An 18,689-nucleotide genomic window follows, 5' to 3' on the forward strand; every position below is an offset into this window, starting at 1 on the left:
TTTCTTTATTGCTCTGCCCACGCTCACATATGAGAAAAAGATCATGTGTGGTGCTCGGTCGTTCCCAAATCATTATCTGCAGCCCCTCCTGAGAGGGTGGGTGGATTCCTCATACAAACACACGCACACATGCACATACAGACATCATAGACAACAGGCGTGGGAGAAACACAACTATAAATCGTGTAGGGTGTGAGAAGAAGACAGAGGGGGCAGAACAAGCAGTCACGAAGCATCCTTCCTTCTGTGTAATGACATTTAGATCCATTCTCCAGTAAATCTAAAGGGATCGGTGTGTTCGGTCTCACCCTGCGCTCCCTGTCCCTGCTCCTGTAGAAAAGGGTGAGGAAGTTCAGGTCTGATGTTCCTGACTCGGTCTGCCGTGCCTCAATGAGCCGCCCGATGTAGCGGTTGACTCGTGTGGCCGGTGAGTGCTGTACGGCAGTGGCCGAGAAGGATGTCCGATTCCTCAGCTTCTCCGAGGCGGTCCGCAGGGCTCGCCGCTGTCAGAGGCAAGACAGAAAGAATTAAAGAATAAAAAAAATCTTCATCTTGAACAACTGTTGTGCTTCAAAATGTACCTGAAGCAGCACATTTTCATCGCCAAGAATTGGAAATGAGTCATTTTACTTTAGAAAATGAGGAGGTAATAAAATGTAGAAATAATAATAATAATAATAATAATCTGAATAGTTGTAGGTCATCAGTATTAATGGAATTCATAAAACATTCATTTTCTACACTTTCCAGCAGTGTAATTCTATTATAATCTGTTGTTAGGCTTGGATTTCGGCCCCTTGGATAATCATGTAACAATAATGCTATTAGAGGAGATGATACCAATATGTGGGTGATTAATGCAACCTCATCAGAAACAAGAGGTACTAATGATGGGGGAAGCTTGCGCAGCAGTGTGGATTACAGTCAGCTGGCTTTTTCTGACAGCCAAACATTGTGATGTCATGACCCTAATAAACGGGCTCTGACTGACCGACAGAAACAAACTGGTGGACATGTGACTGACACCCTGCTGTGTCACAGCACAATGAAAGTTAATATATTCAGTGGTGAGGAGAAATTAATCCCAGTTCTCTTAAGTTAATTCAACATTTTCTTTTCTTGTTGTTTGGCGTTGGCAAGAAAACAAGCGAGATTGAAGTTAAACATCAATAAAGCTTCAGTTTTAAATTTATATGCAACTTAAGGAAACAGGGATAATCAGTATGATAAAACTAAGACACCAGCATTGGTCAGAGAAGTGTAGAACCACTAGACTGAGGAACAGCTTCTACCTTGAGGCTGTTAGACTCATTAATCTCTAACCAGGATAATCACTGTGAAAAATCACATGTTGCTGCTGATCTGTTTCATGTTGCTGCTGATCTGTTTCATGTTGCTGCTGATCTGTTTCATGTTGCTGCTGATCTGTTTCATGTTGATGCTTTCATGCATGCTCATCTGCTCACACAGACTCATGCTCATGTTCGTGCTGCTGTTTGAAGTAATGTTTTTGTACTATTAGTGCTTAGTGTATTTTTAGTTGATGTTTTTCTTAGTTCACATCTTAGATGTCATCATTGTTTTTCTTTTACATTTTTATTCTTGGATGTAACTGGGACCCTGTGTACATAATTTTGTCGCACCACATGTGGTACGAACGACAATAAAGAATCTCTGACTCTGAAATTGTTAGAGTCAGAAACGTAGTTAGCTGGAGCCATGTGAGGACAGAAAAAAGTAAAACTGCCTCAAAAAATGTGGTGAACTTTTTTCCATAGCAGTTTTTCATTTGATTAATGCACACAAAGATATTTTTATATAAAAACGTTCAACATAAATAAGCAAAGTTTATTTATGTAGCTTATCTCATAGTTATAAAACAAAGTGCTTCACAATCAAGGAAAGAAATAATATACTGTATGTTCAACCAAATACATACAAACATCTATGCACATATAAAAGCATACAGTTTAACTGTACAGACAACCAAAGCTCAATAATCCAGGTAAAATGTTGTAAAATATGTTCAGTCAGGTCAGGTGGATTTTTTTTCCCCCACTATGGAGGATGCTGTTTGTGGGAATCATGATGGAAATCAGTTTGTTTAGGTGGCTCCTCAGATTGAAGAAGTCCTTTGGATGAAGGATGAAATGTCTCATCAAAAAAAAAAACTCGTCCAGATGATCTGACTGAACATTATTTGCTTTACAGAACACAAAATATCAAAGTCATGCATTGAACTAAAATCCAGTTTATTTAGGAATGTCTTTAGATATTTTTTAATTGCACCAATTGAATGTAGGCTGCATAAAGATGGAGGCCAGCCGTTCCAAAGTTGAGGTGCAATTACTCTGAATGACCTATCCTCTTGAGATTTAAATTCAGCTGAATCAAGTCAGAGATAGAAGAAAGGCTTGATTATGCAAAGCTCTTAAAGTCAAACTAGAATGAATTGGTTGTGATGTGTGCTGTTTGTTTATGTGCGTTTAGTCTTGCGGCTGAGATCTGAACAATCATACGACCATGTTTTTGTAATTTGAATAAATCATAGTGTAAATAAATCTAAATAATAGGGTTCAGTTGCACATGTCGCTCACCTTGTCATCGTCCTCGCAGGTCATGACGTTGGAAAAAGGGATCTCAGCCTTGAACATCTTCCTGCAGTGCATCAGCTGCACCAAAAGGTAACAGACTGTTTTAAATTTCATCCTCTTCGCTGGTTTGATGTCAGACAGGATGATGCCCGGAAAGATCTGGAAACAAGGATGAAGAACAATTAGATGCAAAAGAAAAAATAATTACAGAAAAGCCATTGAGTTTTTCAGGATTCTTTGCTCCTGTGTTTGTTTTTTAACTTTTCTTCTTTTCTGCATTTTTCCGCAACTGACCTCGTTTTATACAAATATACACATACGTTTTTTTTGTTTCTCACCAGACTTATAAAAATTAGTCATGCAAAACCCTAAAAGTCAACACTTTGTATTGATATTTATTTTCTAAAGTGATCATTCTTAGTAATTAGCATACAATTTAAAAATCACAACACACTTTCATCCGCTATGAAAGATGGGTGATACGGTAATTGCCCGTGTTTTGTGTATGTATTTTAGTCTATCTGTTGGCTAATATCTCATGAACCAATGGACACTCTCAGAAGGTAATAATTGCAATTTTATAAATACATAACTTATGGAGTCACCCCAATTTAAGATGGCTACCATAGCTAGTCAACATTAGCTTACACAAAAATGGATATAACAGTCTGCTTTATAGATCTTAAGCTAAATTGTATTGTAGTTGCTGCCAAGACTCATTTACAACACATTTTGTGTGCTAACAAATAGCACAATATCTGAGTTTATAGTATAAAGTTATGCATAACATTATTTGCAAGATTTTACTGAAAGACTTTAATGCAAACATTTTTAATTTAAAACTCTTAAATCAAATGTGGAGGGCTGTGCAATTTTTTAAAAGAAAAAAAAAAAAACAAGTTTTGGAAATAATAAACCTGATTAGAATTTTAATTATTTTAGTGGCTAGGAGGGAAACATGACAAGAACTGCTAAAAATAAACATTCATAAAAAATATGTGGGCTAGATGGGGATTTTTATTGTAAACTGAGAGTGTGGAGCTATATAACTGGACATATAAACCATTTGCTTGTGTGCTTGTGGATTTTTCAGAGGATTTAAAAAGCTCAGAGAAGGCACAAACACCAATTGCATCTGCACGTGCAGTGGTCTGAGGCAGTTTTACTCTCCGTGTATATGGCAGCTTAACGCACAACTTGCTCTCATCAGGGGATTATTTATTACAGCACAACACTGACAGTTGCGTCACCACAACCACAGGTTGTTTATTGGTAAAAGGTGAGGAATAAATAATCTAACATACTTTGCGTCTGTGTGACGGCACAATGAAGAATGTCTCGATGTGGTGCTTCTGCAGGAAGGAGTGCCTCTCGTGACCGAAGCCTGGTTCCACCTCGTAGTCTCCATTCAGGCACTCCAGGGTGGTCCTCGTGATGTGCACCTTGCTGAGAGGAAGAAAGTTAAAAGTAAGCTGCTGAGGTTTTCAAATCATTATCGCCCTCATTATTTTTATCAGGCTAATAACCCATCGTTTGCTCAAAACTCTTCACAGCCAAGAATTTTTTATCCTAATGACTTGTTTAATCAGGCACAGAGAGCTGAAATCTCATTGCTTCGCCGGAAACGAGCAAACTGGGTAAAAGAGATGACCTCATTTCACTGTGTTTAAATGCAGCTCTGCCTATTGCTGTACTTGAGTTTTCTTAAACATTGAGAGATTATTTTAACACTTGTGCTCGGCTTCATTTTTAACTTTAAGTGCTTTAGTTTTTCAGCAGTACTTCCAATTAAATTTTACAAGAAAAGTAACTTGCCTAAAATGTGACCTTGTACAGAGAAGCACCATTTATGAAGTTGCTCTTAAAGAATATAATTAATCAATATTTTACTTTTTAATACAATAATGCTCTTTTCCATCTGCATTAAACCAGAAGGGTCAATTAGTTGCTCAGACAGACAAAAATAATAATTACACCTGGTTGAGGGCCTATTTCACTTTACCCAAAAATACTGATGCTATATCTGGCGGTCACTGTGCGAGAGGCAGAGTCCACCCTGGACAGGTCGTATGTCCATCACAGAGACACATAAAAAAAAACAAGACATACACTCACACTCTCATTCACATCTAGAGACAATTTAGAGTACCCAATAAACCTAACACGCATGTTTTTCATCTGTAGAAGGAAAGTACAGAAGGAAACAGCGAAAAGCCCATGCATGCACTGAGAAAACATTATTTATTCCCAATTCGTTAGGGAATTTGTAATAAACATAACTTGACTTAAAAAATAAAAATATCAAAATTTGAAGAACATATTCATCTTTTAATGTATTGCTCTCTGAGGTTTTTCTGATTTGATTTTTGGAATTACATTTTGAAAATATATCAAATGAATAAAAATACCCAGAGATATCTGAACATAGCTACTACTGCTACTACTAAATAATACCAAAAATAGTACAACAAAAATATCTGACCCACATAAACTCAAGTATTGTTTTTTTAAATTATTTTTTGTTTTGTGTTTTTTACTGCATATGTATTGGCAAGAGTTTGTTCCTATTTAAATTTTCATACTTGTTCTTTCCAGGTCAAATTCACACAGATTACTAAGAGTTTTACTACAATATGGAGGTTCATTGTGATCTGTACATGACAAAAACGTGATACCACAGTTGTTCTGTAAAGATAAATTATTATCCTTCTTTATAACTTGCAATAATGACAAAATAAACCTAAATTAGGGTATTAACTTTTACAAATACAGCAGTGTCACTGCATTGTCAAAATGTTTTTAATAAAATCTGGAAAAAATTGAAACATTTGATGGATGAGTCTCAACTTTTATTAGTATGCTGTTTTTGGAAATGCTTTTATTTTATGGTTTGTTGGTTGTTTTTCATCTGAAGATAGAGCAGACACTCAGATCATCTGATGGAACAGCATCACATTTTGTAAAAAAAACAAAACACTTTTTTCAAGATACTGTACTATACACCAAATAAATAACTTAACCTCTATATTTATACAAGAGTGCATATTTTTTATTAAATGCCTAAAGGTAAAAATGAGACACTTTTACCTCTGTGTTGCATCAGCTCTTCTTTTAGAAATGTGTTAAGTGTTTGGGAGCAGAGAAGACACACTGCTCTAAAATATTTAATTTGTTTGATGAGGATTAAAGTAACTCAACTGTTCCTGCCTCAATTCTCATAAAATATTTGTAAATTGTTGGTATTGTAACCAGAAAAATCTCTGATCATTACAGGTGTTTTCACTACTGACCCGGGCAGCCCTCCAGCCTCCATCACATTTGCCAGCGTGACATCATTTGACCAGACGTCATACTGCCACTTCCTCAAGCCCAGTACTCCACACAGAACTCGACCCGTGTGCAGACCAACTCGCATGTTCAGATCCACCTCTGTCGCCTCCACCACAGACCTGCGGGAAGGTTAAAATTTTAAATAAAACAAAAATAAGCATACCATGCACATCTTTTTGAACTATTTTACAAAAATCACCATAACATGCCCAGATGTTACCATTATTAGCTTTACAAGAAAGATTTGGAGTTCATAAGTTTGTTCTATGTTACATTTAGTGTTACTATTTAGCCTCAACACATTAGATATATTCTTCATTTGATTAAAAACCTAATGACTCATGCATAAAACTATTTTACATGCTACTGCATTATGTGCAACTGGTAAGTTTTTTGTTACTTTTTTGTTGACTATAAAATTTACTTGAGAAAGAATGTGAACACAATAATGATCATGTATTGATTTTAATAACTTTTAGTGTATGTAATTTTGGTCTGTAGCCTGCAAGTCTGTACTGCATCAATTCAGGAAGACCACATTTTAATAGACTCAGATCGGTATCAAGGACAAAAAAGTCTTGATTGAGGCATTCCTAGCTTTTATTGCAACATATGTGCAAATATTTTGCAACCAAAACCTTTGTTTACCGTATATTATTTTTACACAGCCCTTAAAAATGGGGATCCTAGCTTTCCATAACTTTGCCAAAGTAGTTTCCTATTTTTTAGTGTTCTGATCTGTATTCTTATGATGTTTCAACATTGCATCAACTATATTGTGCCTTTCTACTGCAGTAAATCATCTCACAAACCTCCTCATTGTCAGCAGGAGATCTGTCACTTTAAAAACAACAGAGACTCGGATGAGGCAGAGGAAGAAAACAGAAGGTGGTGAATAGTTGACAAAACTGTACGTTCATGTGACTAGATGGAAGAATGCAAAATTAAGCACTCTCAGTTGAACAGTTTGAAGAAGGAACGTCTTACACACATCCATGTGGATGAAGCATCTGTCCTCTGAGATAAAGGATTTTTGCAGAAGCATCCATCTACTCAGAAAGAGCAGCAGGGTAAAAGCTTAAGAAATGTGGAAAAGGCAAAGTGTGTTTGTGCCAGTTTTTTTTAAAGTTGTGTATAGACTCAAACAGCTTTGTTGTTCGTGAATCCAGAGACTTTAGAGAGGGTGGTCCCCAAAAGTAATGATCGAAAATTAAGTCCCCATCAAGCATGAAAACCAGTATGTGTGTGTGTGTGTGTGTCTCAACAAGTTTGCAGGGGAGGGTGGAAATCAATGCAACCCAAAAAAATTGGTTTAATAATTAGTGCAAGTTAAACAAATACTCATTCTCTAAATGGTTATAATGTGTGCCAAAAGTTTTCTCTTATTAAATTATTATTTTTTGTAAATTTACTGCCAATTTACAGAAAAAAAGCTAACAGGGATCAAACCTCTGTAGGAGTTACTGAAATAGAAAAAGCTTCTTAGTTTTGTGTTTATTTAGTAAGAAATGCAAGTGAAATGTCCAACAACTGCTTTAACTTGAAAAAAAAAAATCTAAAATCCGTATTTAACACTGACAAGAATCTGTCCGTTCTGCCTTGTGGACATGAGCAGGATGTGTGTGTGTTGTGCAAAAGTTATAAATATGTGCTTCTTACGCAATGGTGTCAATCATATCGAGTCCCATCTCTACGCAGCAGTGGGCGTGGTCCGCTTTGGGCTGCGTGAGTCCAGACACACAGTAGTAACAATCACCCAGTATCTTTATACGCCTGCAGTGATTCTCCTGCAGACACACAAACAGAAATAAAAGTGAAACTTCAAGTTTGGAGACACAGAAGTTCACCTTCCTTTTTGTCTTTAAATGTTTATGTCAAACATCAAATTCAAATCACTGACAGACTTTTTTTTAAACCAGATTAGGAAGTTTTTAGTTGTGATAATGCACCTTGTGCTCTGAGTTATCAGACAGATTGCCGAGTTGATCTTTTATAATCCTGTGAACAAGATGTGACAAAGATCCTACCATCCTGTTTTTAGCATCAACATATGATGCATAGTGTTGTAATACTGGAACAAATGTCCCTGCCATTTGTTAGGAATTGGGAGATGCCATGCTGTTTATTTGGAATGAATCAAAGTCTCATCAGGGATGTGGGGATTTATGCTCTGCCTACCTACACAATCACAGTGCCACATGAGCTTACTTTAAACCATGAATTAACAAATTACAGTGATGCTTATGGGATAAAAAAATGGTCCAGAGTTTTTATACATGGTCTGTGTTTAAAAGCTAAAATCTTGAAACATCTCATCATGGTGTATTTAAAAAAAACATAGGACTGAACAATGGAATGACAGAAAGAGGAGCAGGACATAAACATAACTTTCACAGCAGAAGAAAAATATTTGATCATAGTATTCTTAAATGCAACAACAACAAAAAGTTATGAGCAACACATGTGGCTCAGCTCACGGTCGACCTGCAGCACCATTAAAGTGATTCCCAAGGAGGTGAATCATTATTTAGCTGCTTTAATCAGCACCCAAACATTTTGGGTACAAAAATAAGCTGCCTAAAGACAAGCAGTGTCTGCTTCGATACACCTGCACTGTCCAGAGTCTGGGCCCAGTACATGAGCAATTCACACAATCCCATTGAGCCCTGACCCACCCTGACGTAGATGGTTCAATACTGAAGTAACTACACTGTGGATCTTGTAGAGGTTCATGTGGAGCAGGTGCCTCTGCAGAGATATATGCAAATGGTAAGTACATGATAGTAACCAATGTGTATGAAATGTTAATAATTTGTACAATCTGACAACCACTACAATTTAATGGTGATACAATACAAATTGATCAGCACTCATCTGGATAGTAATTACAAAAACTGCATGCCAACTTTTCAGCCAATAGCATTTTGGGAAAACAAAACAACGAAAATTAAAATATTTAATTTACAATAGGGGAAATTTACTAAAATGTCTGATTTTATGTAATCATTTTTTTTTTGATGTAGTGAGACTCATTTGAAGTTAAAAATTCAAGGCTCTTACTCAAAGCTTAAGCTGTATTTTCACAACACAAACCAACAACTAAACCACAGTTTTAGGAGGTAAAAATGTGTTTTACTTCTCTAAAAATTCAGATTTCTACTTATCAGTCATAATTACAGAAATGGCTAATTATGAAGAACTGTTTTTTAAGCCTTTTGATGTCTTAAATACATTCCCCAAGAAAAGTTAAGTTCAGCAGATTCTTGTGAAACTGCGGAAACCAAGTCATGACTCACTTCCCTGAACAACGTAATCATCCAGATGCACATTTGTGTTTTTTTTCATCTTTTATCTGTCAGATTACTGATGCTGCATCCTGATCATGTAAATCAGACGTGTTGCTCCAGAAACCATGTGTGTGTTTGTTGTTGAGGACAACTCTAATTGCTCCGACATGCTCTTGAAGTAGAATCCCTCCCACACATTCCCAGACAGATCCTCTATTTGTCACAGCGCACATTGTGCACAGAACTGGTGAGGATGACACGAGTGCAAAAAATAAACACACACCTCGGCAGCGAATGAGAAAACACAAAAAAGCTGCACGTTTACGTGCAAACACGCTGCAGCGTTCCTCCATTTACTTTCATGCACGCTGTTTCTTTTTTGGTAAGTGTATCGCTCACAGCCGTCGGACATAATAATGGCAAACCCTACAAAACAGTGCCTGCAGGAAGGCTGAGTGTGCAACACACACACACCTCCACACACACACAGGATTCATGACAACTGCAGGGTGAGAAGCAGTGATGAGAGCACAGAAGATGGGGTGCTCTGGTTTTCTGCTCACGGGAGCAGAAAGATTCTAGCGTGGGTGGATATGAGAATTCAGAACGTTGATGATTATCCCTGCACAAGGAACAGATGTGTGTGTGTGTGTGTCAGTGTGAGGAAAAATGAGAGTTGTCTGCTGACAGAAAGACGCCTTATGGTGGTGGTGGTGGGGGGTGACATCATTGTTAGAGAAAAATCTGAGATTTCAAACCCTGCAGGTTTGGACGTCAGTGCGTGCCCCCCTGTCGGACCTGATGGGCTCCCGTCTTCACCTGCAGCTGGTTGAAGGTTAGGGTTAGGTGTGAGTCTGATGCGGTTAGGTTTAGGTCGAGCCTTCGGGGGACTCCACGTGTCGTGCAGCGTACGAGAGTCAGACAGGCGCAGCAGCTGTGACCGAGCAGGTTGGAACGTGGATTTCTCTCGCTGGATAATGCGACAAAGTCTAAATCTCAATTAGGATGCAGCTGCTGTCGTGCGCACACACTGACACACATGCACGCATTACAGACCCATCACAAGATTTTCAAATTTTGCAGCACTAAAGCAGTGATAGTGAGTGTCGTATCACCCCATATCTTGCTCTCTCTCCTTCAGTTTCTCTGTGAAGTCAGAATGGATTCTAGGGAAGCAGGATTAACTTGACGGGACTGATCCTGCTGATTATACGACTTTGTGCGAGTTTGCTGTAAAATAAAAGTGAACTGATATTTTGTCCTCCTGGCAGGACAAGTTAAGCAGATGGAGGGGTTTCAAAATGAGAAAGCCATGCCGGATGCTCATAAATGACGTAAACATGCTGTAGTTTAATGTGTAGCAAGATCATTCTGAATTTAACATTTAGAACGTATCTCAGGGAGACATTTGTCTAAAAATTGTTGTTTGTGTCTTGTGTCATTTAGTTTTCTGTGATTGTGTTACTTGTTTCCAGCTTCCCCAGTGTTTCTCCCCTCATGTAGTTCAGCTCCTATCCCTCTCACTCTCAGCTGACCCTCATTGTCTTTCCCCAGGTGCTTGCCATTATCTGCCGTTAGTGTTTCTTTAACAACTTTCATTTTGTTTGTCTCTCACACATGCATTGTGCTTTTCACACATCTCATATTTATCCATTCAAGTCCCTTCAGTGTTTTCATCTATGAGTATGCGTTCAAGTTTTCATTCATTTGTCAGCCTTTTCTTTTGAAATTTGTTTAAATAAATTAACTGTTTTATGTTGGAGCATTTTGAATTTAGTTTTTTTTTTTTTTTTTTCCATTTGGGTTTTAATCTTCACCAGGCATGATAAAATTGAATTTAAATTGTAAGCAAAGTTGATAAAATTGAAATAGATAATGTGCTCTAGCGTTTAATTTAAACGTACGTGTAAGTTTTTATAGATAGGCATCTTTCGGAGCTGAACCATTTTTTCAGTTTGTATTTTGAACTGTAAATGTGACACTGTGGCCAAATTTCCAATGAGCAATTCAAAGAAATCATATCAAAGAAATATGAGCTTAACTACATGTTTAGGCTAAAATCTTATGAAATTTGGTCTAAAAGGGAACATTTGTAGATGTCTAACTTCTATTCATAATTTATTTTCTTCAGTTGTCAGGTCACAAAAGCAGCAGGTCCAGGAGGAAAAATCCGACCTCCCGATCCCCCAGTGATACTCTCCAGCTCCTGCTGGGGGATTCCAAGGTGCTTCCAGGCCGCAAATTGTAATCCCTTCAGTGAGCTCTGATCCACAATGGGGTTTTCTTTCAGTGTGACACACCTGGGAAAATAATCTGAGGCAGGAGACCAAGAGTCATCCTAACCTGATCTACCTTAGCTGGCACCTTCCAATGCAACGATGAAGCTCCTCACATTATCTTTGAGTCTGAACCTGGCCACCTCATAGAGGAAACTCATTTTATCTGATTTGCTCCGGTCTGTTGTGGTGAAGGAAATCTATATCAACCTTCACCTAATTTGGATCATGTCTCAGCTTAAAGTAGAGACTTGTCCCCAGTCCAACCTTTTCTTGTTGTCCACTTAAAAACACAACAACAACAACAAAAAACAGGCTTCCATGGGGTTTACCTGACCACATAACAAAAAATATAAAATGTAAGACATTGTAGCATGCATTTATATTTATTTTATTTAGTGTTCTCCTGCTCCCCATTATTTACCTAATCAGTCAATTTGATCCTCTGTTTGATTTGGTAACTGCCTTATCGTCATCTTCTGCCTATGGTTGTACTCTCAGAGGTTTATGTTATTTATTTCATTTTTAACCTTGGCACTTATCGTACAGTGGGACCTGTTGAACCCTGCCAGACTGGTAAAATTGATTCAATTCACATAGATGTTTGAGCAGACACTGAAACAATGAGAAACTCTCAGAAATAAATTTGTTTTAATGTTAGCGAAACGTTTAGACTCTGTGATGGACAGGTGACCTGTCCAGAATAAGCACTGTCTCTTTGACAGCTGTCTCTTCCATCTGATAGTCCAAACAAGACCAGGCAGGTTTGGAAACAGTTCCGATGGGTTGTATTTAAGGGTTTTAATTATTGGAGGCAGGGACATGTTTGTGGCTTGTACAGTTTTAATATGATTACAGTGGTCTGGCTGCAGAAAACCTACCACTCACCTAACATTTCCTGGAGAACTATGCTGCAGAAGCTCACTGATGCACTGTGGAAACATGCACACTCGCAGCAGTCCCAGTGGTGTTTCATCACACACACATTCACACTCTGAAACAATCCACCTCCTCAGCGCTTATCTCTCTGCTGCTTAAGCATCAGTTCTTGGGTCTCTCCTTTCTGACCTTCTTCCTCCTCCTCCTTCATGCTGGCAAACCTCTCCAGCTTCGCTTTCACATTTTGGATCAATACATATACGGCTCGGCATAATAAATGAGCTCCAGGACTAAGTAATACATTCAGTTTCTGCTGGAGGCGAAGAAGGCGTTAAAACAGCAGCTGCCTCTCTCACCGTGAGAGGAGCGTGACTCCTCTGTGACATTACTTTATGACAAAAAGTTAGTTTCACACTTTTTGCTTTTGTCGTCTTCACCAAAACCAAAAATCTACAACTTTTAATGTGCACGGGCAAAGGTTACATTTTAAAGTTAGAAACATTGTATCTAAATGAAATAATAATTTTAGCCGTCCATTAAAATGGTTGAGGCAGAAAATATTTTTTGCTCGTGTGTGTGTGTATGTGTGTGTGTGTGTGTGTTTGTAATCTTGTATGGCCCATTTTTCCAACTCATACTACATTGTGAGGACCAACTGCTCCTTATGGGGCCCCAAGCCCAGGTCTCATAAGAAGAAGTGCTGCAGTGTGTTAGGGGTTAAGTTTAGGACTAAGGTGTGAATTGAGGATGGGTAGGATCAGGGTTAGGCTATAGAAATGAATGGAAGTCAATGCAAAGTCCCTATGTAGATACACAAATGTGTCTGCGTACATGTGTGTGTTAATGAGTCTGTTTGCAAAATATATCACAAACCACTGGACAGATTTAAATCAAACTCAATTTGTGCCAACTCAGTTCAAGATGGCTGTCATAGCTGAGCAACCTTAGTGAGCACAAAAAAGGCTCAGTCAGTTTGATAGATGTTGAGCTACAAATTGGTGTGGTAGCAGCTGTAAGTAATTTCCAGCACATACTCTGAGTGTTATACAATGTGCAAGATAGAAGAAGATGTTAACTTCAACACTACCTGCTGGAGTCCACATTGTTTGTCTGTTAGCAAAAAAACTCACAAACCACTACCGGTAGATGGATTTCATTTTAATCTTCATGAAATGATCATATCATGCACGTCTACAGCTGTTTATCTTTTGGAGTCCATCTAATTCAAAATGTCTCTAATAAGGTCCAAACATCCACAAAACTTAGCCAGAAAATTAAATAATATCTGTGTGTAAACTAGGTGTATAACAAGTCATGTCAACGTTCTTTATCATCATTCGCATCTCATGTTGTTCATCAGGTGGAATGAAATTGTGTACACAGGGTCCCAGTTACATCCAACAATAGCAAAAGTATAAATTGTCAAAGAAAACTGTAATAAAGTTCTAAGATATGAACTAAGAAATATGCCAAGCTAAAAATAAGCTAAACACTTAATAGTGCAAAAACAATACGCTGAACAACACTAGCATGAACATGAGGTGACATCATATTCATGGTCATTTGAGGTAAAATGGCTGTATAACTGAAGCAGGTGGGTCATGGAATACAAAGGAAAAACACTCACTGTAGCCAGTTCATCAAACTTCCCGAACAGTTCGTTGAGCAACTTGACCAGTTCCTGAGCGGTGCACTGAGAGGCCAAGCTGGTGAAACCTACGATGTCTGCAAACAGGATGCTGTCAGGAGGAGCAAAACATTTTGAAATAAGAAATAAGCTCATAAAGACAAGTGTTAAATGAGCATGAGGATTTACACAATCTTATAGCGTAAAAAACTGTTTCCTTTTAATTATTTATTTGGTAAATCTTTAACAGTCAAACTACATCCAAACTGTGCTAATTTAACTTGTTACATATCAGAAATATTCAGAAAGATGAGTGCTATGACTTTTAACATTTGTACTATTTATACTTGAAAAATATTTCCCATTAGAAAAACATTTAGATGTTAACAATTCTTTCAAGAATCATTGTTCTCTGAAACCTTCAACATAATGGCATGAGTTTAATCTTTTTTTCTTTCTCGTTTTAACTTTTTGCCTTTATAATGGTTATTTTAGCTTTTTGCTGTGTGTAAATTTTAGATTTTAACTATGGCTGCTCTCCTTTTTGCTACAGTCATGCTAACTTAACTTTGCTAAATTGCTGTGCTAATTTAAACTGCTATTTGTAGCTTTTGGTTATCCACCCATCCATTATCTTTACCCGCTTCTTCCTTATTTTTCATGGGGGTCACTGGTGCCCATATCCAGCCATCACTGTGTGAGAGGCAGGGGACATCTGGACAGGTCTCCAGTCCATCTCAGGGACACAGAGACAAATGAGAGAAACAACCATTCACTCTGTCACTCACACCTAGCGACCATTTAGTGTTATCCATCAGCCTAACATGCATGTTTTTGGTCTGTGGGAGGAAAACAGAGTACCTGGAGAAAACCCACGCATGCACAGAGAGAACACGCAAACTCCACCCAGAAATGTACCAGGCCAGGATTTGAACCAGTGACCTTCTTTCTGAGAGGCGGCAGCTCTACCAACTGCACCACTGTGCCACCCAGCTTTTGGTTGGTGATGTGCAATTTTTATCTATTTATTTGTTATCAGCTGTTTTGTTAATTTCTACTTCTGTTTACATTTGTGTCACTTTTATTTGGTGAAGAAGGGAGCAGCCAATAGACAAACAACAATGTGCTGACTTCAGAGGGCCTCGATGGACAACGCAGAGCAACCACTGGTAAACAATAAAAACAAAAAAAACTTATGACGTATCTAAAAGTTCCAAAGATTTTGCAAACTATCAAGTCCCACAAGCTTTTCACTTCTTTCACAGTTTATAGATTAAAATATTTGTATTTTTTCTTTAGCTCCTCTGGTCTTCTTGGTTACTCATAGCGCATTGCAGTGATTTTCTGGCCTTCCTGGAGTGAAACAGCCACAGGTAATACAAATAAAAGTGTAACCAGCTAATGGTGATCAGCAAGTACTATAATCTAATCCTTGATAAGTGAAAGCGTCTTTCAGGCCAACCACTAAATCAATTACGAAGCTGAATTGCCTGCTGCTGGCGAGCTGCTGTAGTGGATGAGGAAGGTGTTGAAAGCCACTTAGCCCCTCATTCATCTGCTCAGAGGCAGCCCAGATGGCAGCAAAACAAGGCGTTATGGATCTTATTGACTCAGTGAAAACTTGCCACTCTCAGTGGAGCCGGAGCAGGATTTGTTTCCAACTGACTCGCAGATTTTTGCACACCTCATCCTGAGAAAAACAGGAGGGTAGGTTTATTATTTTCCTCCTGTTGGTAAGATTTTGCACGTCTACAAGAGCTATGGCATCTCTGAAGGCTACACATTTTATAACATTGAGTATTTCACAGAAAAAAGTGTGTAATTTTCACTGTAGAAAATTTCAGCAGCGTGTAATGATTACACAGCAGCTTGTTTGCAATGTCATCTGTCATGTGAGGAATAATTTCAGCATGTTTCTTTGCTTTTTATGCATGGAGGCTGAGTAAAAACACCATTTATTTTGGTGGTATATTAACCAGACAAAAGCAGTGCCTGCTTTCTTAATTTATTTGTTTTGTGCATTTGCAAAATGGGGTAAATTTGACTCCTCAAGTAGTGAGGCATTAATGCATGAACTCCTCTTGCAATCACAAAATCCTCACACTTCTAATTCTCAGAACCTTTTTTTCATCATTAGCCTATCATGTCTAAATGTCAGGCAGTTTCACAAACCAAGTGATTCACTTTGTCGGATTTTATTTTGAATTATGACATTTAAATGAATAAATCAATTTTTTCAAATACAATACTATCCCTCAGTAAATGGCAAAATACTAAAATGATAACAAAGTTTTTAGCCTTGTATTTTTAATATTCCTCTCAAAGACCATGCTGACACCTTGCATAAACTTCGCATTCTGACTGAGTTTTATGTGGTGTGTGAAAATGACAAATATTTTAAATATGTCTGAATTATCATGACGTACGCCTTTTTCCCTGTTGCAGAACTTTTTAAACAGAGAAAAAAAACTGTTGCACTTGGCTAATATTAACCTGTCTCAACAGAACCAGAATCCAAACTGATAAAAAACAGAGAGTCGTGGTTCTGTGGGAGACGTCCTACGCTTCAACCAATGAGCTGAATGGTTACAGCCATGTATAAATCTCCCACTAATAAGACGTGGGAGAGAATCACCCTGAACCACGTACAACTGGCAGCTGAACAAGGGGGTCCCACAAGGGTCTATTTCAGAGCCCTTACTCTTTTTACTCTATATTACTCAAATCTGTGATCAGCTTAAAATCTCCTCTTATCATATGTATGCAGATGATACAGTGCTATACTCATCAGCGCCATCTCTATATGCAGTACACTTAAATCTTCAGACTGATTTTAACACCTTACAGAATGCTTTCCATGATTCAAAATTAGTCCTGAAAGCTTGCAAAACCAAAGTTATGTTGTTCTCCCATAATTCTGTGGTAACGCATTCTATTAAAACACTGAATGGTGATATCATAGAGCTTGGAGACACACACATATCTTGGTATTTGGCTGGATAAAGATCTTAATTTTAAACATCACTTTACATACTGTATCTAATTTAAAAAAAAAAGCTCAAATTTACTTTGTTTTTGTATAGACTAAAATCATGTTGTAGTTTTTTATTTCTCCCCCTAAGTGGCTTGTAACAAGTTTGTTTTTGTCACAGCTGGACTATGGAGACACAATCTATAGATTTGCCTCCCCCACTACCTTAGCTAAACTGGAGCCCATTTACCATGATGCTCTGAGGTATACAACAGGTTTACCCTTTAGGACTCACAATTGTACTTTAAAAAACCTTACTGGACTCACTTCACTCAATATTCAAAGGATGAAGCTTTGGTATATTTTCATATACAAAGTCATTTAAGGAAAATTACCATCATATATCATCTCCAAGTTCATTTCACTACAGAACACACACAGTCTCAGGGCCAGTAGCTGGCTGTAATTTTTGGTACCCTTTTTGCGCAGAGTCAGGAAAGATGAGTTTGTCCTATTTCACACCATGACCTTGGAATGATCTGCAGCTTAAGTTGAGTTGTGGTTGGAGACTTTTATTCCTTTATCTAGTTTTAAACAAAAAGTCAGCGGTCTGAGTCACATCTTTCACTTGTAATGTTTGTGTCTCAAACTGTGATTTTTTTTAAACTTGCATTGCATTTTATGTCTTATTACTGGGTATTTTGTTGTAAATATTTTAATATTACTGTTACTGTTATTAAGACTGTAGGTGTAAATGTAATGGCTTGTTTGCACATTGCACATTGGTCAGGACATCCTTATAAAGGAGATTAACAATCTCAGTGGGTTTATTTCCTGGTAAAATAAAGGTAAAAATAAAATAACAATGTGGTACAACCACATCTGGACCAGCTCCAGCCGACTGGTCTCTCTCCTTACTGTCCACCTCCACGGACTTCCACTACACTTCAGATGACTGCTACCTTCAGAGGTTTTCTGATGTCTGCTGTCGTAGTGGACTTCAGGAGGACCAAGACACCTGTGACTCCAGTTTTCTTCAGTCAACTCAGTTTACTTCAGTCAGTGTGGCAACGGAAGGCTAGATCTTGTATCACACACTGAAAATAAAGTGGATAGGGCTGGCTCAAAAGACCATTGTGCTCTACAAGAAGGGACAAAGCTGTCTCTCTTTTCTGAGACCACTTTGCTCTCAGGAAGTTTTTTTGAGCCAGTGGCCAAACTGATCGACAAAGACAGCAAAGTTTTGGGATTAATCTAGACCCAGTAATGGAGGTGTCTGAGAGGAGGTTGTTGCGCAAACAAAAAAACATTTTTGACAATAACTTCCACCTACTGCATGACATGCTGGTTGGTTGTAGAAGCACAACAAAGTGACATCACCTCTAAACACCACAGAGAATCATGTGGCCATCTAACTGTACAACTCTTGACCATGATGAAAGTCCAGATAGCATTTAAAGACTTAAAGAGAAAATGGCAGTATGGATTGGACAGTTGCCAACAAGGAGTTAAATATTTAAGGTTTGGAGCAGAATAGACTCACACTGAAAAGATCGTATCATGAAGCATGTGTAAATACAGAAAAATACAGAAACATCTGGGCTTTGGTACTTCTTTTCACAAAAGCAACAATCTAGAAAGAAAGATCCACCTTGCAAACATGCATCTTTAAAGACATGCATCCATCCAGATGTGTACATCATCAAACAACAAGTTTTACTGCAC

The 18,689-nt window shown here is 38.0% G+C and overlaps 1 protein-coding gene across 1 annotated transcript in view; it reads right to left on the reverse strand.

Annotated features, from left to right (window-relative positions):
- Positions 1–18,689, reverse strand: part of adcy1a (adenylate cyclase 1a) — a 56,847-nt gene that overhangs the window by 19,864 nt on the left and 18,294 nt on the right. The window contains exons 4-9 of the mRNA XM_037674456.1: positions 13,994–14,105; positions 7,584–7,711; positions 5,885–6,043; positions 3,899–4,040; positions 2,598–2,753; positions 309–503 (exon numbers count right to left, since the gene is read on the reverse strand). Of these exons, the coding sequence (XP_037530384.1) occupies positions 309–503; positions 2,598–2,753; positions 3,899–4,040; positions 5,885–6,043; positions 7,584–7,711; positions 13,994–14,105 (892 nt within the window). The remainder of the gene's footprint in view (positions 1–308; positions 504–2,597; positions 2,754–3,898; positions 4,041–5,884; positions 6,044–7,583; positions 7,712–13,993; positions 14,106–18,689) is intronic.

The sequence above is a fragment of the Nematolebias whitei genome, chromosome 3, assembly GCF_014905685.2.
Source record: "Nematolebias whitei isolate Nwh7 chromosome 3, NemWhi1, whole genome shotgun sequence".
In the NCBI taxonomy this organism is placed as follows: Eukaryota; Metazoa; Chordata; class Actinopteri; order Cyprinodontiformes; family Rivulidae; genus Nematolebias; species Nematolebias whitei.